The sequence below is a fragment of the Ctenopharyngodon idella genome, chromosome 5, assembly GCF_019924925.1.
Source record: "Ctenopharyngodon idella isolate HZGC_01 chromosome 5, HZGC01, whole genome shotgun sequence".
Lineage (NCBI taxonomy): Eukaryota > Metazoa > Chordata > Actinopteri > Cypriniformes > Xenocyprididae > Ctenopharyngodon > Ctenopharyngodon idella.
In genome coordinates, this window is record NC_067224.1 from 9,677,156 (window position 1) to 9,702,086 (window position 24,931).

The 24,931-nt window shown below is 40.6% G+C and overlaps 1 protein-coding gene across 1 annotated transcript in view; it reads right to left on the reverse strand.

Moving 5' to 3' along the window:
* The window catches only part of pcsk5a (proprotein convertase subtilisin/kexin type 5a), a 44,615-nt gene that overhangs the window by 5,222 nt on the left and 14,462 nt on the right, over positions 1-24,931 (reverse strand). The window contains exons 14-33 of the mRNA XM_051894535.1: positions 23,992-24,111; positions 23,576-23,678; positions 23,304-23,494; positions 22,810-22,897; positions 22,597-22,700; positions 19,992-20,130; positions 19,792-19,907; positions 19,579-19,681; positions 12,348-12,484; positions 11,702-11,902; positions 10,782-10,850; positions 10,434-10,476; positions 10,157-10,299; positions 9,834-10,034; positions 7,998-8,081; positions 7,690-7,888; positions 7,171-7,382; positions 3,414-3,656; positions 2,464-2,697; positions 1,047-1,221 (exon numbers count right to left, since the gene is read on the reverse strand). Of these exons, the coding sequence (XP_051750495.1) occupies positions 1,047-1,221; positions 2,464-2,697; positions 3,414-3,656; positions 7,171-7,382; positions 7,690-7,888; positions 7,998-8,081; positions 9,834-10,034; positions 10,157-10,299; positions 10,434-10,476; positions 10,782-10,850; positions 11,702-11,902; positions 12,348-12,484; positions 19,579-19,681; positions 19,792-19,907; positions 19,992-20,130; positions 22,597-22,700; positions 22,810-22,897; positions 23,304-23,494; positions 23,576-23,678; positions 23,992-24,111 (2,905 nt within the window). The remainder of the gene's footprint in view (positions 1-1,046; positions 1,222-2,463; positions 2,698-3,413; positions 3,657-7,170; positions 7,383-7,689; positions 7,889-7,997; positions 8,082-9,833; positions 10,035-10,156; positions 10,300-10,433; positions 10,477-10,781; positions 10,851-11,701; positions 11,903-12,347; positions 12,485-19,578; positions 19,682-19,791; positions 19,908-19,991; positions 20,131-22,596; positions 22,701-22,809; positions 22,898-23,303; positions 23,495-23,575; positions 23,679-23,991; positions 24,112-24,931) is intronic.

Sequence of the window (24,931 nt, forward strand, 5' to 3'; positions counted from 1 at the left end):
AGTTGCTCAACTGTCTTAGGTCTTCTTTGTCGCATTTTCCTCTTTATGATGTGCCAAATGTTTTCTATGGGTGAAAGATCTGGACTGCAGGCCGGCCATTTCAGTACCCGGATCCTTCTTCTACGCAGCCATGATGTTGTAATTGATGCAGTATGTGGTCTGGCATTGTCATGTTGGAAAATGCAAGGTCTTCCCTGAAAGAGACGACGTCTGGATGGGAGCATATGTTGTTCTAGAACTTGGATATACCTTTCAGCATTGATGGTGCCTTTCCAGATGTGTAAGCTGCCCATGCCACACGCACTCATGCAACCCCATACCATCAGAGATGCAGGCTTCTGAACTGAGCGCTGATAACATCTTGGGTTGTCCTTGTCCTCTTTAGTCCGGATGACATGGCGTCCCAGTTTTCCAAAAAGAACTTCAAATTTTGATTCGTCTGACCACAGAACAGTTTTCCACTTTGCCACAGTCCATTTTAAATGAGCCTTGGCCCAGAGAAAACGCCTGCACTTCTGGATCATGTTTAGATATGGCTTCTTTTTTGACCTATAGAGTTTTAGCCGGCAACGGCGAATGGCACGGTGGATTGTGTTCACCGACAATGTTTTCTGGAAGTATTCCTGAGCCCATGTTGTGATTTCCATTACAGTAGCATTCCTGTATGTGATGCAGTGCCGTTTAAGGGCCCGAAGATCACGGGCATCCAGTATGGTTTTCCGGCCTTGACCCTTACGCACAGAGATTGTTCCAGATTCTCTGAATCTTTGGATGATATTATGCACTGTAGAGGATGATAACTTCAAACTCTTTGCAATTTTTGGCATGACATTTCAAAATGTCTCACTTTCAACATTTGATAGGTTATCTATATTCTATTGTGAATAAAATATAAGTTCATGAGATTTGTAAATTATTGCATTCCTTTTTTATTCACAATTTGTACAGTGTCCCAACTTTTTTGGAATCGTGTTTGTATCAGTCATTTGTTATTCACCACTGTTTATAAAGCAACATTAGCTATATGTATTCAGTATTGCAGTTACCCAGAGCGGCACGTGTCCACACATTCTTTGACGTCTCTGTAGAGGTGATCTCTGCAGCTTAGGCACTCATGGCTGTGCCGCCCCATGCAGGTGAGACAGTTAGGATGACAGGGTTCACAGCGTTGTATTTCCCCTCTGAAGAATTCATCTGGACACTGATTCACACAGCTGCCATCTGTGGATGAAGTGGAATCTTTACTACTTATGAAATATTATTTGAGTCTAAGAAATTATCGTCATATTTGAACCTGTGGAATTACTGCAAACATTCAGCTGATTCTATACTAACAGACATGCTATAAACTAAGCTAACATGCCTACATTTGATTTTAGTTCAATTTAATGTTGGCAATAATATACCATTACCATTAGGACATCATGAAACAGTGACAACTAAATTTTCAAGATCCTGAATATTTGGACAAAAGGAATTCTGTAATAAATTCATTTATAAATAACAAAATACAAAAATACTTGTTTTCTGTGTGAAATGTACAATTTGCAGACAAACTTTTGGAGTTAATTTGTCCATGGACTGCTGACATTAAAAACTGTTTTATGTCAATGTTTTTAAATGATTAAAAACGTATATAAAAATATTATCTAATATCAAAAGAAGCAATCAAATGCATCTCCAGCATGTTTTGGTTACAATAAATATAACGAACAAATACCCTATTTTAAAAGTTTAGGGTTTTTATTTTATTTGATCAAAAACACAGTAAATCAGGAATATTGTGAAATATTATTACAGTTTAAAATAACTGTTTTCTATTTTAATATATTTTATTATGTAATTTATTCCTTTGATGGCAAAGCTGAATTTTCAGCATCATTACTCCAGTCTTCAGTGTCACATGATCCTTCAGAAATCAAACTATTATGCTGATTTGATACTCAAGAAACAATTCTTATTATTATAAATGTTGAAAACGGATGTGCTGCTTAATATTTTTTGTGGAAATTCTATTCATTCTTCGATGAATAGAAGGTTCAAAATTATATTATAAATGTAACATAACATTATTTATAAATATTGCATCTTTGCCGAATAAAAATATTTCTTACTGACCCCAAATATTTGAACAGTAGTGTATATTTTACTTTTATTTATGAAATGTGGAATTACTCTTGCTTTATGATATTTATTAATATTTATTGCTCATGTATTGTTGCTAATTCATGGAAAGATGAAAGGCCTTCCAATTGTGACAGTTAAAAATGTAACTTTTAATGTCTGTCTCAAGAACGGGCTACATTGAACCAGAAGATCTAGAAAATGCATCTGGTTTTAAATATAAGGGACGACTCAGTGCAATGCCTCTCTGATACAACTTTCTTCATTTCTCTGATTTCACTGAGGTCATTTTCCACTTGTGAATCAAGAGAGTAACATGCCTCAGTAGCATGAACTCACTGAATAGATAGTGGTTCTGGTAGCAGCTGAGGCACTGGTCCTGATATGGACCGGAGCACTCATGGCAATACTTGTGACACAAGTGACATTCTCCATCCTGGTTGCTGTAGTGGTGTGAGGGGCAGGTGGTGGGTGTGACGCAGCGCCCATGGGCATCCGTCGCCAGGCCCTCAGAGCAGCTAGTGCAGGATGTGTCGTGAGGACCAGAACAGGTTAGACAGGAACTATCACAGACTGCGGAACAGAGACAAAAACCTTTGAGACAAAGTCATGGTCATTAAAAAGGTCATAATTTATAGAACAATCAACTTAATTGTAAATTTAATTTAATTCAATTGAATTGTTTGTGGTTCCTATTTTGGTAACACTTTACAATAAGGTTTCGTTTGTTAACATGGACTAAGAAGGAACAACACTTCTACAGCCTTTATTAATCTTAGTTCATGTTAATTTCAATATTTATTTATTTTATCAATATTTTCAGTATTTACTAATACACAATTAAAATCAAAAGCATTTGTTAACATTAGTTAATGCACTGTGGACTAACATGAACAAACAATGAACAGTTGTATTTTTATTAACCAATTTTAACAAATATGAATAAATACTGCAACAAATGTATTGCTTATTGTTAATTAACCTTAACGTTAACAAATGAACCTTATTGTAAAGTGGTACCATAATTTTAACAGAATTTCATTGTAAAAAAAAACAAAAAAACAGTAGCAACATTTTAGGTTTTAAGAATTTAACTTTAATTTACAGTAAAACCTACATTTCACTTTAAAATTACATGAAATGTCCCATTAGATAAATTAATTTTTTTCACCATGTTAGGTACGTATGGGAACTTAACCAATTAACACGTTTTTACCATATGATTTTTAGTCTTAAATTACGTTAATTTTTTTAGTGTCCTAACAGTAAGGAACATAATGTAGTCTCACCCATGCACTCTCCGGACCTGCTTTCTCTGTAAGTATGTGAGGGACAAGGGGCTAGACATGCTCCGTTGTGCAGAGTGCTGTCACGGTTGAAACATGCATCACAGTTGTTCGATTCAGGTCCATCACATAATAAACAATCCATGTGGCAACGTTTACAAACACCTTGATCCGTGTCCTCAAAAAATCCATCAGGACACACCACTATACACTGACCCTTATGCAGGAAGAAGTCTTCTTTACACTCTAGAGTTAAAGGACAGAAAATTGAGATAAAGTGAGATATATAGTGGTGAGCCCCAAAGCAGGGCTAGTTGTAGCATGGTTTAAACATTTTTAAACATGCTAGCATGAAGAAACTTGATGAGTTTATTTACTAGTTGCCGTATCAACTCTATATAGAGAAAAAAAATGTGCAAAAATTCAAAAATCTTTGAAAGATATTGCTGAACATTTATTTACCATAGCAAAGGTACATTTCTTACCGAAGTGAATTTTTTATCTCAGTTTTTAGTGTTTATTTAAAAGAAGACAAATCTAGAATTATTTTAATCTGTTATGTAGCAGTTTAGATAATGCTTTGTTAACTAGCAGAAGGCACTGTATAGCCAGTTTTAAATCCCAGTTGCGCAGGTGGGGCATGTTGTAACAACGCTTTAAAATGTGCTCCACTATTAATTCATTCATTAACCATTTCAGTCGAATCCGACTCTTGGTGATTCTATGGGCCATCTCGCCACTCGCGAGAGACTGCTATGAATTTTCTTGGCAATGATTTTTCCCCAACCCTCCCCATTACATGGCTTGGGACACATACACACTCACACCTATGGACAATTTAGCATCTCCAATTCACTTATGCTGCATGTTTTTGGATTGTGGGGGAAATCTGAGCACCCAGAGGAAACCCACACAGACACAGGGAGAACATGTTCTGAACTACAGGTGGTGGTCATATAATTAGAATATCATCAAAAAGTTGATTTATTTCACTAATTCCATTCAAAAAGTGAAACTTGTATATTATATTCATTCATTACACACAGACTGATATATTTCAAATGTTTATTTCTTTTAATTTTGATGATTATAACTGACAACTAAGGAAAATCCCAAATTCAGCATCTCAGAAAATTAGAATATTACTTAAGACCAATACAAAGAAAGGATTTTTAGAAATCTTGGCCAACTGAAAAGTATGAACATGAAAAGTATGAGCATGTACAGCACTCAATACTTATTTGGGGCTCCTTTTGCCTGAATTACTGCAGCAATGCGGCGTGGCATGGAGTCGATCAGTCTGTGGCACTGCTCAGGTGTTATAAGAGCCCAGGTTGCTCTGATAGTGGCCTTCAGCTCTTCTGCATTGTTGGGTCTGCCATATCGCATCTTCCTCTTCACAATACCCCATAGATTTTCTATGGGGTTAAGGTCAGGCGAGTTTGCTGGCCAATTAAGAACAGGGATACCATGGTCCTTAAACCAGGAACTGGTAGTTTTGGCACTGTGTGCAGGTGCCAAGTCCTGTTGGAAAATGAAATCTGCATCTCCATAAAGTTGGTCAGCAGCAGGAAGCATGAAGTGCTCTAAAACTTCCTGTTATACGGCTGCGTTGACTTTGGACCTCAGAAAACACAGTGGACCAACACCAGCAGATGACAAGGCACCCCAAACCATCACTGACTGTGGAAACTTTACACCTCAAGCAACGTGGATTGTGTGCCTCTCCTCTCTTCCTCCAGACTCTGGGACCCTGATTTCCAAAGGAAATGCAAAATTGACTTTCATCAGAGAACATAACTTTGGACCACTCAGCAGCAGTCCAGTTCTTTTTGTCTTTAGCCCAAGCGAGACGCTTCTGACGCTGTCTGTTGTTCAAGAGTGGCTTGACACAAGGAATGCGACAGCTGAAACCCATGTCTTGCATACGTCTGTGCGTAGTGGTTCTTGAAGCACTGACTCCAGCTGCAGTCCACTCTTTGTGAATCTCCCCCACATTTTTGAATGGGTTTTGTTTCACAATCCTCTCCAGGGTGCGGTTATCCCTATTGCTTGTACACTTTTTTCTACCACATCTTTTCCTTCCCTTCGCCTCTCTATTAATGTGCTTGGACACAGAGCTCTGTGAACAGCCAGCCTCTTTTGCAATGACCTTTTGTGTCTTGCCCTCCTTGTGCAAGGTGTCAATGGTCGTCTTTTGGACAACTGTCAAGTCAGCAGTCTTCCCCATGATTGTGTAGCCTACAGAACTAGACTGAGAGACCATTTAAAGGCCTTTGCAGGTGTTTTGAGTTAATAAGCTGATTAGAGTGTGGCATTCTTACTGGGAATAGGAACTCTGAAGCGTTGTGTCTTTAAGCGCAGCATTCACAAACGCTAAAAAATGGTGGATGGAGGATGCTGTGATCGGAGCTGTTTTTGTTTTGTGTCGTGGGTTTCTATTCTAACTATTCTAACTCAGACTTCCAAGGAATTTTTTTTTTTTATATATATATATATATATATATTTAAATAAAGACTGAAAGTGTTGTCAGAAGCTTAGGCCCCGTCCACACAAAGCCAAATCTTTCCCTATTCGATCTTTTCTTTTCCTCATCTAAAGAAATATCTGTGTACACACGAAACTGCTGAAACCGACTCAAAACGATGTAGTATACATGCCAGACCAGTATGTGGCGCTGTAATTCTGCCACAGAGATACACTTAAAACAGAGAATAAGACTTGGAGCATGCACATAAACCTTGTGCGCTGTATACAAACTTTAGTAAAGCTTAGAAATAACGCTTTATTTCAGCTCAGTAGTACTGCAGTACGAACACAAGCATCTAGAGTCTGCTATTGTTGTTGCTGTTTTGTGCTGTTAGCAGTGTCTGACTAGGGTTGACACGTGGGGTGATGACATCATCGTTTCACAAAATATACGGATAGGCTGTACACACAAAAACGCAAGGGCGTCGTTTTCAGATTTATCCACTCTGGGACTCGGTTTCAAAAAATATTGGATTCACCTTCTAAAAACGCCAGATTCGTCTGGACGAAACGCCTATTTGATACAAAATTTTTGTGTATACACCTAAACCGTAGGTGTTTAGCTTTTTACTTCTGCTGATTGTATATTAGGCTTTAAATTTCCTAAAAGTTTGTTTATCATGATAAACAAAATGTGTAAGAATTATAAACTTTTGTTGGTCACAGAGCTTATTTTCCAAAAATAATAAAAAAAAAAATAATAATAATAATTCCAAAATTCCATAGAAAAATCCTATTGAAAAATCCCATGTATTAAAAAAGATTGCAATAGTTCTTTCTACTTGCCTTGAAACAGCTTAATCAGTGTATGTTCTCACTAAATTGCTCCCAAACGTAAGATTGTAGTCTATCATAATAGTATAAGTACCCCTTTGTCCTAAAATACTTACAGTATAAATAATTTGTTATTTTCCTGGTTGTTACCCCTTTATTCCCAAGACTTTACATATTGTTCCCCTATACTTACACGTACTTACTTCATAGGTACACTATAATTATCGAAAGTTACGCCGTAAATTTGTTGTAATTACGCAGTACTTTCCAGGCTGTAATCTAAAGCGTTACCCACCTTTTAGAAGTAAATAAGTTACAAGTGTGTATCTTTTGAAAGGGTGCTGCCCCAGTGACAGTGCAGAAGACTGTTGCGACATCAATAAAACATCTTTGTTACTCTAATTTTAGGAATAGTTCATGAAAACATGCAACATCTGTGATGAATTTCAGTCTCACCTGTACAGCTCTCCTCAGAGCAAATAGCACAGCTCTCTGGACATTGCACACACTCCCCGTTCCTCACAGTGTGTCCAGACGGGCAGCTCACCACACACTCATGGTTGTGGAGCAGCAGCATCTCCTCACAGCTCAGACAGTGTGTTGCATTCTTCTCACAGGACGTACAACCAGATGCACAGCTCTTACACACCTGACCCACAGGGTACCCTCTGAACACACAATTACACACATGCACATAATTTAATAAAATATAAATATACAATATAACTACTACATACAGCAACACCAGAAACTGCCAACAATTGCCTTACATTATATTGTTTTCTTGTTTTTTTTGAAAATGCATACTGGAAATGTGACATTTTAAGTTTTGGAATTAAGTCTTATTGGAATTGGTGACTTGTAACTTGTAATGGAGTCATTTTCACTGCAAGGTATCTGTACTTTTACTCAAGAATGGTTTTCAGGTACTCTTTACACCTCTGCATTATATAAATGTCTGTAAATGGTTCTAACCTAGTGCACTTGCGCACACATTGGCCGGCCTGCAAATAAAGAGGGCTTTTACGTGCTGACTGGCAACGTGTGCAGAGCTGCTCGTCCTGGCACTGAGCACAACCTTGTGGACAAGTCTCACAGTGCCCACTCTCCTTACTGCCAAAGCTACCCGTCGGGCATCGTGCCACACACATCTGATCTGCAGTTAAATATCGACCTGGAACACACATACATAACATCTATTCATATTCATCCAAGCCTTCATGCATCCAACCACAGATTTTTTTCAATCTATTATATTTTTCATTGAGTTGTACATGTTGTACCTTTGACACATGTGTTGCATTGATTCTTCATTCTCCCCCAGCAGGATTCACATGAAGAGTGACAGGCCTCACATTCCCCATCATCTGAGAGATGAGCAGTTATAACAATACAACAATAATTTTATAACAGAACCTTCCCTTTTGAAAGAGAAGTATGCTTAAACGTTATATATTAAACAGATTAAACATTTAAATTGCATATACCTTATGCTTAAGTCGTATTTAAGTGGGTTAAATCATTCTTATATTCAACTAATTGCATTTAATATAAATATAATTTATTGTTCATTGAAAATTACCCCAAGCTTTACTCACCCTCAAGCCATCCTAGGTGTATATGACTTTCTTCTTTCAGATGAACACAATCAGAGATATATTAATAAACATCCTGATGCATCCGAGCTTTATAATGGCAGTGAGCGGGACCAACGAGTATGAGCTGAAGAAAGTGCTTCCATCCACATCCATCCATCATAAACGTGTACTCCACACGGCTACAGGGGGTTAATAAAGGCCATCTGAAGCGAAGCGATGCGTTTGTAAATATATCCATATTTAAAAAGTTATGAAGTAAAATATCTAGCTTCCGCCAGACTGAACTTTATTAACCCCCCGGAGCTGTGTGGAATATGTTTATGATGGATGGATGTGGATGGAAGCACTTTCTTCAGCTCATAATCGTTGGTCCTGCTCACTGCTCTCAATATCTCTGATTGTGTTCATCAGAAAGAAGAAAGTCATATACACCTAGGATGGCTTGAGGGTAAGTAAAGCTTGGGGTAATTTTCATTTGAAAGTGAACTAATCCTTTAAAATGTCAACTTTGTACCTTTCAACCCTACAAGGTACATATTAGTAGTAATATACACCTTTAAGGTACTACTATAAACCTTTTAGGGTAAATAAGGTACAAAAACACTGTTTTGTGGTACTGTCCCAGTGACAAGCTGTTGTACCCCTATAGGTACAATTTTTGCACATTTTTCTGAGCGTGAACCAACAAAGATAACCATATAACCAAATAACCAGCTCAAGATTTCTTATATTCATTTTTTCATCCATTTTACTTTTATTATAAAATCTTGAAGAACTCCACACAGCATAACTGTTTCATTAGAAGAGCATCCTTTGTTAAATCTTGCAGAGAGTGATTTATGAATCTTTATTTTTAAGTGTATAAGTTTAATAAGTTAATTATAGCTGATATACAATAGTGTTCCAAGCTAAATCATTCTCATTAACAATTCCAGGGCCATAATCAGCAGTTAATAATAGGCTTTTTTCAAACCTAATCACTTGAAAAAACCCATTATGTAATGATAGCATTTAATTGTGAAGCACAGCGGTTAAAAGCACAGTGGTTAAAAGTTGAAATTAAGGCCTCTTTTGTTTTCTGCAGGTTCCTAACGTTAATAAAGTCATAGGTCATAAATATAATATTTCTTTTAAATCACATATATTTTCCTAGACATGCTACCCATATTTCCTACTATAAATATATATATATATATTTTTTAATGTTTCATGGTCTTCGGAAACAGAGTTGAAGACCTCTGCCCTGAAGTTTCAATGCCTGACTGAGCCTGTGCTCAGATATAGTCCAAAGTCTTCCTTTTGACACTGGATTTCAAAAGGAATATTCCAATATGACTGCAATCCTACATAGGACAAGCGGTTAGGAAACTGGATAGATGGATGGAATTCAATATGAACTCATATGAAATTAAATTCTTCCAAGACCAAATTATCTATACTATGTAATGAGACTAAAATTTGGAGCTATTAACGAGCAGTCTCTAAATAATAGATTTTTCCTCTCGGGAGTGTTGCTCTCACCAGTGAGGTACATTTGTGCAGGGCAGACATCCTGTTCAGACACACAAGCTCCATTATCAAGCATCAGTCCATCGCTGCAGCTGTCACAGTCATTGTCCTCCGGCCCACTGCATGTACTGCAGTCCGAGTGACATTCCTCACACTCCTGAGAGTCTTCATCACCATAGAAACCATTGGGACATTCCTGCACACACTTCCCATCTGTAGGGTACATTAAAATTGTGAATACCCTTTGATTCGACCTTGAAGACATTTGATTCCGAGGGAATGTATACCATGAATTCAACGTAAATCTGACAAATGCATAAATATAAATGTCTAACCTGACAGGAAGAGGTCAGCTTCACACCAGTAGCACTCATCTTCATCACAGCTGACACAGTCATGCTCACAGGACATACAGCTCATGGTCTCCTCCACTGCGTATGTCTTGGCAGGACAGTGCTTATAGCAGCCCTCCTCAAACCTGTGCAACACACACAGAGCATTTTCGTCACATCTCAGAGCAGCACACATCTGTACATGAAATTTTCATTCGATCTTTCACAAGTACATACACATACAAGCCAGCAGGTAGTTCTGTTACATCATGTTTCTTACTTGTAATATCCATCAATGCAGGACAGACAGTGTTTGGGATTATCTGCAAAGTGTAGAAGGAACTGTAAATTATGCAGAAACATCTGTCTGGTCAACTGAATATAGTTTACGGTGGAATGTGAAGTCAGAATAATTTATCCCATCAATCAATTATGTTCTAAAACTTTTTTGTACATTTAATAAAGAAATGTAGTTGAATTTACGAAGAGCACATGGCAAACAAACTAATGTCAGCCATACTAATATGATACTATCATAGTGATTACTAAAGGCTAAAATACTACTATAATAGTGATATTTGCCTTAGCAAACAAAACTTATGAAGCACAATTGGACTGCTGAACTTACAGAGAACACACTTGTCACATCCTTCTTCACATGACATGCAGTCATCATATTCTGGGTCTTCCACCTCCCCTAAAACGCATACACAAAATAGTTGGTGTATAGATTTTTTTTTTTTTTTTTATGTGTATGATTTTTTAATCTTTTCTGGTTATTTCTATGATTGTTACAAGAATGGTATGGTTGAAAGGATTAATCTATTTATGAATGATATTTTTTGATTCATTATATCTTTTGATACCATATACTCATAGTTCATATACTCATATTCATCTATTCTATTCAGACATTTAGTTCACCTCTGCAACTGAAAATGTAAGTGTCTAAATTTTGTTGCCACTGCAAAGTCTGATATCCTGTCTCATATCAAATGTTGTCTTGCTTGGAATCAAGGTACAAAGAGAATTATTATAAGTCAAGACATTGTGAAAATGCTTATTGAGCTCTTTCTGCTTTTCTGAGTGTTTAAACCACAACGTTTTAGCTACTCTTGCAGAATGTGGTACCAAGGGGGCCAGAGCCAATTCTTAGAAAGGATATTTTTGACATGATTTACATGCCCGCTCTAACTTCCTCAGTTGATCTGAACATATAGGCCCATATAAGTGTTTGCAAAGTTCCTATATAGCTACTCTCTCTCTCTTGCTCTTGCATTCTGCTTGTAGCAAGAAGGGAACCTTCTTCTGCTCCTTTTACTCTTGTGGCAATATTATTTTACTCAGAGATATTGGCTTTTTTCACACTTGAAATAGTTAACCCTGGGTCATTGTAAACCCCAAGTAAACGGAATCCTGGGTTATCTTGCTTTACGTTTCACATTGCTCATTTAAATTTAATTTTCATTGTATAAAAAAAGAGCAGCTTGGACACTGTGCTAAATATTGCATTTTTGTGTTCTGACAAAGCTGTACAATAAGCCATACCTTCACCACACTCCAGTTTATTACAAAGTCCATCACTGAGGAAGAAGGAGTCCTCACACTTGATGCAGTGGGTAGCTGAGGAGCAGAGTTTGCAGTGTGAAGAACATGGCTCACATGCCTTCAGCGTTGTGTGAAAATGAGCCTGAGGACACGCATCCACACACTCGCCATTATACAGGTACCGGTCCACCCCAAACTTATCTACAACACACATAATACAAGCACATATACAATATTACAATACACACAGGAACACATAGATGGAGACAGAGAACGTTTTGCCATACCTGGTGGCTTAAAGCCAGGAATGAAATTGTGGAGTTTTCGATCATGATAGAAATGTTTTTTTTTTTTATCTTCCAAGCTAAAGGTAAATTATCAGCTAAGGTAAAATTTTCTTCTTAAGATTTGAAACAGTCACACTGGACAATTAAACCATTTGCATCTCTTTGATTTCATTTGCTCAAGTCTGAACAGCAAACGTCAGACTGTATTATGAAGCCCATTTTATACTCACATTTGGTGCTTGGCAAGTGTTCATTTTGGAGCTCTTATAAATAAGATCAATTGGTTTGTGGCAGTTGCACATTTAGTTGAGTTATTGGGACAGCAGCCAAATAGACTAAGATGAGAAATGAATCCTGACCTGTATCACAGCTGGTACAGTTAGCAGGACCAGCATCAAGGCACTGGGCACAGGTGTGATCACAGAGGTGACACTGTCCACTGGATGGATACTTCCCATTTGAGCAGCTGACAACACAACGCCCCTCATCCAGCCAACTACAAGAGCAGGAAAGAGGAAATGTACGTTATTGGAAAATAACTTTTGTTTGCACTGGTAACTGACTGAATGACCAACTGTTTCTCTCTATTCTTGCCTCCTGTGACCCAGCAAATCACTTTTCACAATTCACTTTTATTTATTGTGAATATCTCCTGTACAAGTAACAATAACAACATACCTATGTATTCAGATATTCCTTCTTTACTTTGCCAAGACATTAAAAAATTCACCAATAAATAAATAAATGTTTGTAATAATTATGATTTTTGTCAGCATCCTACCTCCTGTAGTTTGTCTCCATGCCTCTAGAGGTCCCCTGTGTTCCCCTCTGCCTTAGTTTTTCCACATGGATCCTTGTTAGCATTATCCAGGTCACCTGTGCCTTGTTTCTCCTAGGGTATTTTAGTTGTGTTTTTTCCCCTTGTTCCTCACTTGGTTTTTGAGTCTTGGCCGCGTGCTTCCTGCTTTGTCTCTCCAAGTCTTTCCAAGCTATCTCAAGTAAGGTGTTTTGAGTTATTTGGTTATTAATGTTCTCTAGTTTTGTTTTCTCCCCTCGTGGAGTTTTTATTTTCCCATGTGGTTTTTTCCATTATCTCTTATGTTATTAATACCTCTGTCTGAGAAGAACTTTTGTTGGATTTTTGCTTGAAAATACTTTTTTTTTTATTAAATCTACATTGCCTGGAGTTCTGCCTTGAGTGTTTCGTTTGGGTCCAACATCACAGTCTCTGTGGCCTTGTGGCAGATATCTCAACCACCACACCAGAGACCCGAGTTCTAGCCCGGCTTGTGACAGAAAAACCAAGTCACTCATGGACCCAGAGACACTCGGTTCCAAGGATCTGTTGGCGGTGATTGCTCAACACGAGGCATCTTTTCAGCGCCATGAAGCCGTTCTCAGCCGACAAGAAGAGCTAATGGCCAAACACTCTCAACTCCTGGCCGATGTGATGAGTTCCATCCGCCAGCTCTTTGAACGCCTCCCTGGTTCTTCACCTTCCTCTGTATCACCTCAGAGTGGCGACAGGCCTTCTCCCGTGGTGGAGCCCCGACTGCCACCTCCAAAACCCTTCACTGGAGATCCCAGTTCCTGCCAGGGTTTCCTCACCCAGTGCTCCCTCACCTTCGAGCTCCAACCCTCAAGTTTTCCCACAGACCGCTCCAAGATTGCTTACATTATTACCCTTCTCTCTGACAAGGCGCTCTCTTGGGCCTCCGCAGTGTGGCAATCTCAGGGTGCCTGTTGTGAGTCCTACGCGGCATTTGTGGAAGAGTTCAAGCGAGTGTTTGATCATCCTGTCAGTGGTCGGGAGTCTTCCAAGCGCCTACTCACTCTCCGTCAGGGTTCCCGTAGCACAGCAGATTTTGCCATTGAGTTTCGGACCATAGCGGCAAAGAGCGGATGGAACGATGAGGCACTGAGGGTCTGCTTTCAGGGAGGGTTGTCTGAGCCCCTTCAAGATGAGTTAGCCACTCGAGAACCAGCTGAGGATCTCGAGTCCCTCATAGCAATGGCCATCCGCCTAGACAATCGCCTGAGAGAGCGGAGGGCGGCTCGCCGCAAGGAGTCTCAGTCCCAAGTTCCTCTGAGCAGGTCTGTTTCTCCAGTTTGTATTCCTTCGTCCAGAGGTTCCCCAGCTCCTGAACAGCTCCATGATTCCCCGGAGGACATGCAGTTGGGCCGTTCCAGGCTTTCTCCCAACGAGAGGGAACGTCGCATGAGGGAGCGTCGTTGCCTTTACTGCGGTGCTTCCGGCCACTTCCGCTCCACTTGCCCCGAGCTTTCGGGAAACGCCTGTCCCCGCCCAGCAACAGGAGGGCTGTGATGGGGAAGATTAGAGCTCCTCCTGCTAACGCCGTCCTAGCTGTTCCAGCTACCTTGGCCTGGGAGGGCCACCAGCATCTGGTCCAGGCTATGATTGATTCTGGTGCCGCAGGCAACTTCCTGGATCTAACCTTGGCTAAGGAACTTAAGATCCCTACCCAACTTCTTCCTCACCCCCAGGCAGTTACCGCTTTGGATGGCAGACCTCTGGAACCGGGCAAAGTAACAGAGGCCACTCAGTCCCTGCAACTTACTGTCTGTCAACACCAGCAGGAGGAGACCTTCTATCTTATTGACTCCCCCGAGTACCCTATTATCCTGGGTCATCCTTGGCTGCGAAGACATAATCCCCATATCGACTGGCTCACTAGCACCATTCTAAGCTGGGGTTCCACTTGCCAACTCACCTGCCTGCGTCAGAGTCCCCCAGCTCCTAGTTCTGAGTTTCAAGAGTCTGTCGACCTGTCCCGAGTCCCTAGTGTTTATCATCAGTTCAAGGCAGTGTTCAGCAAGTCCCGGGCTACCTCCTTACCACCTCACCGCACTTACGACTGTGCTATTGATCTGCTCCCTGGCTCCTGCCCTCCCAGGGGTCGGATCTTCTCCTTATCTCCCCCCGAGCGCTCGGCTATGGATACCTACATTAAGGAGTCTGTGGCAGCTGGCATCATCCGTGCCTCTACTTCCCCGGCTGGGGCGGGTTTCTTCTTTGTTGAGAAGAAAGACGGGGGTCTTAGGCCTTGTATTGATTACCGGGGCCTCAACAAGATCACGGTTAGGAATCGATACCCCCTACCTCTCATGGCCACGGCTTTTGAGCTGCTTCAAGGGGCTTCCATTTTTACTAAACTGGATCTCCGCAATGCTTACCATCTTGTGCGTATCCGGCAGGGGGACGAATGGAAGACTGCCTTCAACACCCCCACGGGCCACTATGAGTATCTCGTGATGCCGTTCGGGCTCACCAATGCCCCCGCAGTGTTCCAAGCACTGATTAATGACGTTCTCCGGGACCTGCTTAATCAATTCGTCTTTGTATACCTGGACGATATCCTCATTTTCTCAAGGTCACTGGAGGAGCATGAGGGGCATGTTAGCAGGGTTCTCCAGAGACTCCTTGACAATCATCTCTACGTAAAGCCAGAGAAGTGTGATTTTCATGTTACCCAGGCTCAGTTTCTCGGGTTCATCGTCACTCCTGGCCACCTGGAGATGGACCCTAAGAAGGTTGAGGCAGTTCACAACTGGCCCATACCTGCCACAGTCAAGGAGGTTCAACGTTTCATTGGCTTTGCGAACTTCTATAGGAGGTTCATTAAGAATTTCAGCTCTGTGGTGGCCCCCTTGACGGCGCTTACCAAGGGAGGAGGAGCCAAGATTCACTGGGGTCCAGAGGCAGCAGGGGCTTTCGAGGATCTCAAGCGCCGCTTCACTTCCGCTCCCATTCTTGTGATCCCTGACCCAGAAAAACCTTTCGTGGTGGAGGTGGACGCCTCAGAGGTGGGGGTAGGGGCCATCCTATCTCAGAGGGGTGAGGATGGAAAGTTACACCCTTGCGCCTTCATGTCCCGCCGCCTGTCGGATGCTGAGCGCAACTACCACGTGGGGGATCGTGAATTGCTCGCGGTAAAACTTGCCTTGGAGGAGTGGCGCCACTGGCTCGAGGGGGCTCAGCACCCTTTCCAGGTTCTTACAGACCACAAGAACCTAGAATATCTCCAGCAGGCTAAGCGGTTAAACACTCGGCAAGCTCGATGGTCTCTGTTTTTTAATCGATTCCAGTTTCTCCTATCTTACAGACCCGGCACCAAGAACGTCAAGCCGGATGCCTTGTCTCGAGCCTACTCTCCCGAGACACAAGAGAAGCCTTTGACATCGATTATTCCGAGGTCTAGGATTGTCGCGCCCCTTCAGTGGGAACTGGAAAGGGTGGTGCGAGAGGCCCTTGCCCGTGAGCCCGATCCAGGAGGTGGTCCCGCTGGACGCCTGTTCGTTCCTCTATCTGCCCGGGCCCAGGTCTTGCAGTGGGGTCATGAGTCTCCCTTGACTTGCCATCCAGGAACTGCTCGCACACTTGACTTCCTCCAGCGGCGGTTTTGGTGGCCGTCCATCAAAAATGACGTTAAGGTCTATGTGGAGGCCTGCCCCGTGTGCAATCAAGGAAAGTCTACACGTCAGCGTCCTCAAGGACTGCTCCGTCCCTTACCTGTCCCCCGCAGGCCATGGTCGCACCTTTCTCTGGACTTTGTTACGGGACTCCCACCATCCCAGGGCAACACAGTCATCCTGGTGGTTGTAGACCGGTTCTCTAAAGCTGCCCGGTTCATTCCCCTGCCCAAGCTGCCTACGGCCAAGGAGACTGCAGAGCTCCTCATGAACCATGTCTTCCGGATATTCGGTATTCCCCTGGACATTGTCTCCGACCGAGGTCCCCAGTTCTCGTCCCGGTTCTGGGGAGCCTTCTGCAGGCTTATTGGGGCCACTGCCAGCCTATCATCTGGGTTCCATCCAGAGTCTAATGGCCAGACGGAACGGATTAATCAGGATCTGGAGACCACTCTGCGGTGTATGGCGGCCAGTAATCCCACGTCTTGGGCCACCTATATCATTTGGGCTGAATATGCCCACAACACCCTCCAGTCCTCGGCCACTGGACTATCCCCCTTTGAATGCCAGTTTGGATATACCCCTCCATTATTCCCAGAGGAACAGGCGCAAGTTGGTGTTCCCTCAGCCCAGCGCTTTGTCCAACGCTGTCGGCTAACGTGGAGGAAGGCTAGGCATACCCTCCTTCGGACCTCCCAGAGATACCAAAGTCAGGCTAATCGCCGCCGCCGGACAGCCCCTAATTTCCGAGCCGGTCAAAGAGTTTGGCTAGCTACGAAGAACCTGCCCCTCCGGGTCGAGTCCAAGAAACTTTCCCAGAAATACATTGGCCCTTTTCGCATAGCAAGGAAAGTTAACCCTGTTTCTTATCGTTTATTTCTCCCTCGTTCCCTTAGAATTAACCCCACGTTTCATGTCTCATTACTAAAACCTGTCTTGTCTTCTCCCTTTGCCCCCCCACACAGACCCCCTCCACCTCCCAGGATCATCAACGGCCAGCCAGCCTACACGGTACACCGGATACTGGACTCCCGGAGGGTCCAGAACTCACTTCAGTATCTGGTGGACTGGGAGGGCTACGGGCCGGAGGAGCGCTCCTAGGGTTCCAGCCAAAGACATCCTGGACCCAAGTTTGATCCGAGAATTTCGCACCCGGAGGCCGGGGTGTTCTGGAAGGAACGTCAGGAGCCGTTCCTAGAGGAGGGGGTCCTGTCAGCATCCTACCTCCTGTAGTTTGTCTCCATGCCTCTAGAGGTCCCCTGTGTTCCCCTCTGCCTTAGTTTTTCCACATGGATCCTTGTTAGCATTATCCAGGTCACCTGTGCCTTGTTTCTCCTAGGGTATTTTAGTTGTGTTTTTTCCCCTTGTTCCTCACTTGGTTTTTGAGTCTTGGCCGCGTGCTTCCTGCTTTGTCTCTCCAAGTCTTTCCAAGCTATCTCAAGTAAGGTGTTTTGAGTTATTTGGTTATTAATGTTCTCTAGTTTTGTTTTCTCCCCTCGTGGAGTTTTTATTTTCCCATGTGGTTTTTTCCATTATCTCTTATGTTATTAATACCTCTGTCTGAGAAGAACTTTTGTTGGATTTTTGCTTGAAAATACTTTTTTTTTTATTAAATCTACATTGCCTGGAGTTCTGCCTTGAGTGTTTCGTTTGGGTCCAACATCACAGTCTCTGTGGCCTTGTGGCAGATATCTCAACCACCACACCAGAGACCCGAGTTCTAGCCCGGCTTGTGACAGATTTTTAATGTTTTTGTATACATTTTAAAATGTAATTTATTCCCATGATGGAAAAAGCTGAATTTTCAGCAGCTGTTACTCCAGTCTTCAATGTCACAAGATCCTTGAAAAATCATTCTGATATGCAGATTTGGTGCTTAGTTGTTATCAATTATTATTTGTGCTCAATTATTATTAATGGTTCTAATTATTAGCAATGTTAAAAAATGTTTTTTCTGCTTAATATTTTTGTGGAAACCATGATCATTTTTTTTAGGATTCTTTGATGAATACAAAGTTCAAAAGAACAGCATTTATGTGAAATTTAAATAATTTGTAACAATTTAAATGTCTTTACTGTCACTTTTGATCACTTTAAAGCTGCAGTCCGTAAGTTTTGCCTCCTTGTCGCCATCTCTGTTTGAAACCTGCAATTACAGTTATCTGCGGAATTATCATCTTTACGTGGGATGTGCCTCAGCACGGCCCCTCAGCACGGATGAATCTAATGTTTGCTGTCCGTCACCGCATCGGTGTGGATACTGAAGTATGACCAAATTATTATTATTGTTATACATTGTTCTCAAATTGTTAATGTTAACAACATCAGCATTGCGTGTATTTAGCGTGTATTAGCGTTACCTGTAGATTTCAATTTCTGTACAGTCTAATCTCTCCACTCTCATCCAGAACTTACCATTGTCATACCATACAATCTGCCATCCGAATGATGATATTATATTGAAGCTGCTGTGAGAAAAGGCTATAAATGATCCACCTCACATGTGATATAGCCTAGCTGGGACTCGATCTTTATGTAAACAGATGTGACACAATGACGCAAAGACAAACGGCAAAACGAATTTCCCGCGAAAACCCACCAGTACCACCTGAATTATAAAACATTACTACATGCTTACCATTGTGAATCGGGCTAAGGTAAGTAGATAGTTTTGAACATTGGCTGATTATGTACTTGCTCAATAATTGATTTTGGATCATTTTTAACCAAAAAAAGTTACGGACAGCAGCTTTAATGCATCCTTATTGAATAATATTAAGCAGCAAAAAATATTTCTTGAGCACCAAATTAGCAAATTAGAATGATTTCTGAATGATCATGTGGCATTGAATGGCTGCTGACATTAGGAGGAATAAATTACAAAAAAATTTTAATTAAAATGGATTTTTAAAAAAACAAATTAATAATATTTCACGTTTGCAATATTACTCTTTTTACTGTATTTTGATCAAATAAATGCATCTTGGTGAGCATAATAGACCTCTTAAATAAATAAATAAATAAATCCAAACTTTTGATCAGTAGATAAAAAGCTAGTTAAAAAGCCTGGTAGGCCAACAGCATCCCATGCTTGGGATCAGCATTAGAGTCTTTTCAGCCAGGAAGTAAAAAATTTAAAAACAAAAAATGATTTCTTACTGTGTGTTGGAGCAGCTGAGGCAGTCCTCACTCTTTGGACCTTTACATTTATGACAGGACACATCACATGACTGACACTCTCCACTCTCATCCTGATATTCCCCTTTAAACACAAACATTAATTCATTGCAATTATATCTGAAATGTTACAACAATTTTACTGTACTTTGCATCAACAGGTTGCATACTCTGGTTGGAAGAACCAGAACTTACTATCACCACAGTTGTGGCTGAGAACACACACGCCGTCTTGAAGTGTGTGTCCATCTACACACTCACTGCAGTTTCCTTTACCCGGCCCGACACAGGCCAGACAGCTCGCATCACACCTGCACATATATACACAGAATCAAACTAGTGGTAAGACATGATGATAGATGTTGAAGAGATAAGAGGTTGTAGCACACACACACCTCTTACAGGTGCTCTGAGTGTCTGTGCTGTCAGAGTTCGGTTGTATAGTGTAAAAACCTTGACTGCAGGAGGACACACATCTCCAGTTCTCCATCAGGTAGCCTTCAGCACAGCGATTACATGACTCTAGACCTGCAGCTGTACAAAGACATGACCCTAAATGATCACACACACACAAAAAACAAACTCACATCAATTAAAAACACAAAAAGTCAAAAGATCAGGAATACAGGATTCCTGTTGGAATTTGAACACAATTCTGAAACCTTAATTATCATTTGGATATTATAAATAATAAACACAAGAATTTCTTTTTATCCTTGTTTTATTCTTAGATTCCTATGTAATGATCCTTAAAAAACATTTTACACAATTACAAGATCATAAAGAAATGCTAATTGCTAATAGAATAAAATTGCTTATATCATAATTAGGAACTAATCCTACATGAGAATCCTTTAAGAATCCATTAACATTCCACTGAATAAACTGAAATTCTGTTTAAAAAAATATTTGAATTTAACTTTTATTTGATTTTTAAGGATTTTTGTTTGATCCCACTGGTTCCAAATTATGACAGAGTTCAATTGTCAAGTCACACGCGTTCCTCCAAATGTTCAGATCGCAAAGAACAAACGGTGCTAATATACATTCACGGTGTGTGTGTGGTAGTACTACCGGAAAATCACAATCCTGACCTTACCAATCGGTATCTCCATACCGAAATCTCAGTTGGCCGGACAGTGTCTGAATCGTCAAAGTATTGGTGTCCAGGTCACCATGAGCCCAGAGACTGTAGACCGTGGTTTTCAAAACTGAAAGTTTTAAAAGTTGTGCTTTAAATGAATAGTGTACATAAACGGCTACTGAGATTAACGGCTATTGAGTATTCTCACTTGCACATCACCACTTAATAAGCGAATAAAGAGAGAAATGTTTCATTTCAAAAATTTTCTGAACATTCAACATTTATGAACACAAAAATGAAACATTTCATTTAATTTAATTAACGTCATCACATCATGTACTGCTTATTGGATCATTACTTAATGTTCATTTAAATAGTTAAAAATGTCATGAACATTTTAAAAGAAAATCAATTCTCTATGGCCCGGTTTCACAGATAGGACTTAGACTAAGCCAGGATTAGGCCTTAGTTCAATTAGGGTATTAAAGTAGCTTTTATAAACGTACCCTAGAAAAAAAAAAAAACCATTACTGGTGTGCATCTTAAGACAAAACAATGGCACTGACATATTTTAAGATATGTCAGTACAAGTTGCTTTCAGTTAAAACAGCTCAAACATGTGTTTTAGTCTGGGTTCTAGCTTAAGCCTTATTGTGAAACTGGGGGTATGTTTTATATACTGTATATCTCAGACATCCAGGGGATTCTATCCATAATCACAATAGTCCTTTTGAGAACTATGTGTTATAACAATTTTTGTGTGTTATGCTGAATTCCTTAATGAAAAATCCTATTAGGATCCTTTACAACTGTTTTAACGTCATGATTCGGATTAAGAATCCTGTATACATACATGTGGGGAAGTGGTTCTCAACCAGGGGGCCAGGGCCCACTAGAGGGTCTTTGCAAACTTAGCAAACTTGCATCCACAAAGATTTTTTTTTTGAAGTGTATGAAGAACACTTTTATAACACTTTTATATTTTATAATAAAGAACATCTTTTTACCGCAAAGAACATTTTGTGCAATGGAAATTTTTCATGGATGTTAAAGGTTCTTAATGGAACCATAGATGCCAGTTAACCAATAAATCAGCATCTAGCATAAACCAGCATGAATTCCATATTTGTCCAGTCTGGTTTATGCTGGTTAGAGTTGGTATAGTGCTGGTCTAGCTGGTGGACCAGCACAGTCATGCTGTTCTCAAGCAAAACAGGGAAGAACCTTTATTATTATTATTTTTTTTTAAATGTAAGTGTAATGTGTAATCTACTGTTTCAAACAGTTTTCTTTTAGTAAACAAGTAACAGACATCATTAAAATAGTCCATGTGACTACAGTGGCTCAAGCTTAATGTTATGAAGCAAATGTCTTTACTACCTTTCTGGGCCTTGAAAGTGGTTGTTGTGCAGTCTATCAGAGGCCAGATAGCTCACGGATTTCATCAAAAATATCTTAATTTGTGTTCTGAAGATGAATGAAGGTCGTACAGGTTTGGAGCAACATGAGGGTGAGTAATTAACGACAGAATTTTCATTTTTGCATGAACTAACCCTTTAATCCTTATCCAGTAAATCACAAACGACTAGAAGAGTCATGTAAATTAATGGGTTAAAAAGTGTGGGAACACTGAAGAATATAAAAACTAATAAAACCTATGGAATCCTGAAATTTTAATTTTAATTATTATTTTAGCAATTTTAAAATTTGATTTAGTTGAGTGCTCATAGATTAAAATAAGTTTTGAAAACAAAACTAGAGATATGAAGTCTTCGAATATTGTTGTGGACAATCTGGGGTGCCTTTGGAGTCAAAAAGTTTGAGAACCACCATTCTAGGGTTCAACTCAGGCATGTTGATCTAAATTCATTTGGTGGGATGTCATTGATGATGTGTTGTATTTCTGTAGATTGTACCAGCACATGTAGCACAGGCTGGGTGGCAGGGCTCACATGAGTCCTCCGGCTCACTGTAGTAACGGCCCACCTCACAACTCTTCAGACATCTGTTGCCCACTAAACTGAAAGGGCAAAAGAGAGAGACAGTCAACTTTCATTACAGTGAACTGGCATGGCTACATTGCCTCATGAAATATCAGTAGGTTTAAACATTTAACAAAAATGTATTACCTTGTGCCCTCAGAGCACTCTGTGCAAATGGAGGCCGAGGTGCATTTCATACAGTTCTCAATATTACACTTCCTGCACACGTTTTCCTCTGCATTGCAAAAACATTCATGAACACAGAATGAGTGAAAAGGTCAAAAGGCGTGTCCTAACCAGGAACGTCACAGCAAATCTCTTATAATTTTTTAAGTTTTACGTTTTTTTTTGTTTGTTTTTTTTGTGTCACACATAAAACAAACAGCTATGAGGAGCAGGATTTTGGACCAATGTGATTTTGTAGAACCAGCAACCAGCATCCCATCCTGGTCCTCGAAAATAGTTATTGGTACCTCATACTTGTGATCAGCAATGCTGTATTTTTCAGCAGGGAAAACCCTTTTTTATTAAAGTGTAATGTGTAATGTGTAATCTATGGTTTCGAACTGTTTTTTTTTTTTTTAGTACACAAGTAACACACTTGCTTTTCAGTCTTATTGACATGGTGGCATCATTCTTACCATGGTAAAGATAGTAGCCATCCTCACAACTGGTCACACAGTTGTTCTTTTCCTCGTTCAGATGGTATCCAGACTTACAGGTCATGCACTGATCACTGCGGCTGCCTAAACACGACTTACAGGAGGAGTAACACTTCTTACACCTCTTCTTATCCCCCCAGTAACCACCTGGACACTCAGGCACACAGGTCCTGAAAAATTAGTGGTGTAGTATTATCAGTAACCTTTTAAAAAGAAGGAAAGAACCAAGGAGAAAAGTTAAAATTTCTGACCGTGTGTCATTTTTGAACTTTAGGAAAAAGTGCAAGCAGGAAACACATTGGTGGGGTCCAGGTCCTTCACAGCCATCCACACTACATTCTGGGTCACAAGAGCCTTATATAGAGTAGAGGGATAAAGCAAAGATAATCACAAAGAATTATATATTTACAATGGAGTGCTGTCCGAGGGGAGGGCTTCGATGGGAAGGAGGTGAGAGACAGATATATATATATATATATTTATATTTATATATATATATATATATATATATATATATATATAGGCTTCCTCTCATGCTGATTGGTTAGATTATCTGAACGTGTTCCTCTCAAACTTTGTTAACTTCATATATTGTAATTTTTTTAATTTAATTTGTAACATATAAAGTTGTTTGGCCATTGTGCTTTTAAAGAACTGGGTAAATCACCATTGTACTCCTCTGTGGTGTCATCTTCAGAAGGCAGCTGGGCAGAGCGGGGCTGTTCATGTCGTATGTATGGATGTGTGGATGTTCCATAAAGCACCAGGGTCCATTCTACCAGTTTTCCTAATATAAACAAAGGAGAAGAAAAAACATTTTACATTCTATTACAGTTGTATTTAGCATTTTGTACATACAGTATCTCACAGAAGTGAGTACACCCCTCACATTTTTGTACATATTTTATTATATCTTTTCATGTGACAACACTGAAGAAATGACACTTTGCTACAATGTAAAGTAGTGAGTGTACAGCTTGTATAACAGTGTAAATTTGCTGTCCCCTCAAAATAACTCAACACACAGCCATTAATGTCTAAACCGCTGGACACAAAAGTGAGTACACCCCATGTCCAAATTGGGCCCAATTAGCCATTTTCTCTCCCCGGTGTCATGTGACTCGTTAGTGTTACAAGGTCTCAGGTGTGAATGGGGAGCAGGCGTGTTAAATTTGGTGTTATCGCTCTCACTCCCTCATACTGGTCACTGGAAGTTCAACATGGCACCTCATGGCAAAGAACTCTGAGGATCTGAAAAAAATAATTGTTGCTCTACATAAAGATGGCGTAGGCGATAAGAAGATTGCCAGGACCCTGAAACTGAGCTGCAGCACAGTGGCCAAGACCATACAGCAGTTTAACAGGACAGGTTCCACTCAGAACAGGCCTCGCCATGGTCGACCAAAGAAGTTGAGTGCACATGCTCAGCGTCATATCCAGAGGTTGTGTTTGGGAAATAGATGTATGAGTGCTGCCAGCATTGCTGCAGAGGTTGAAGGGGTGGGGGGGTCAGCCTGTCAGTGCTCAGACCATACGCCGCACACTGCATCAAATTGGTCTGCATGGCTGTCATCCCAGAAAGAATCCTCTTCTAAAGATGATGCACA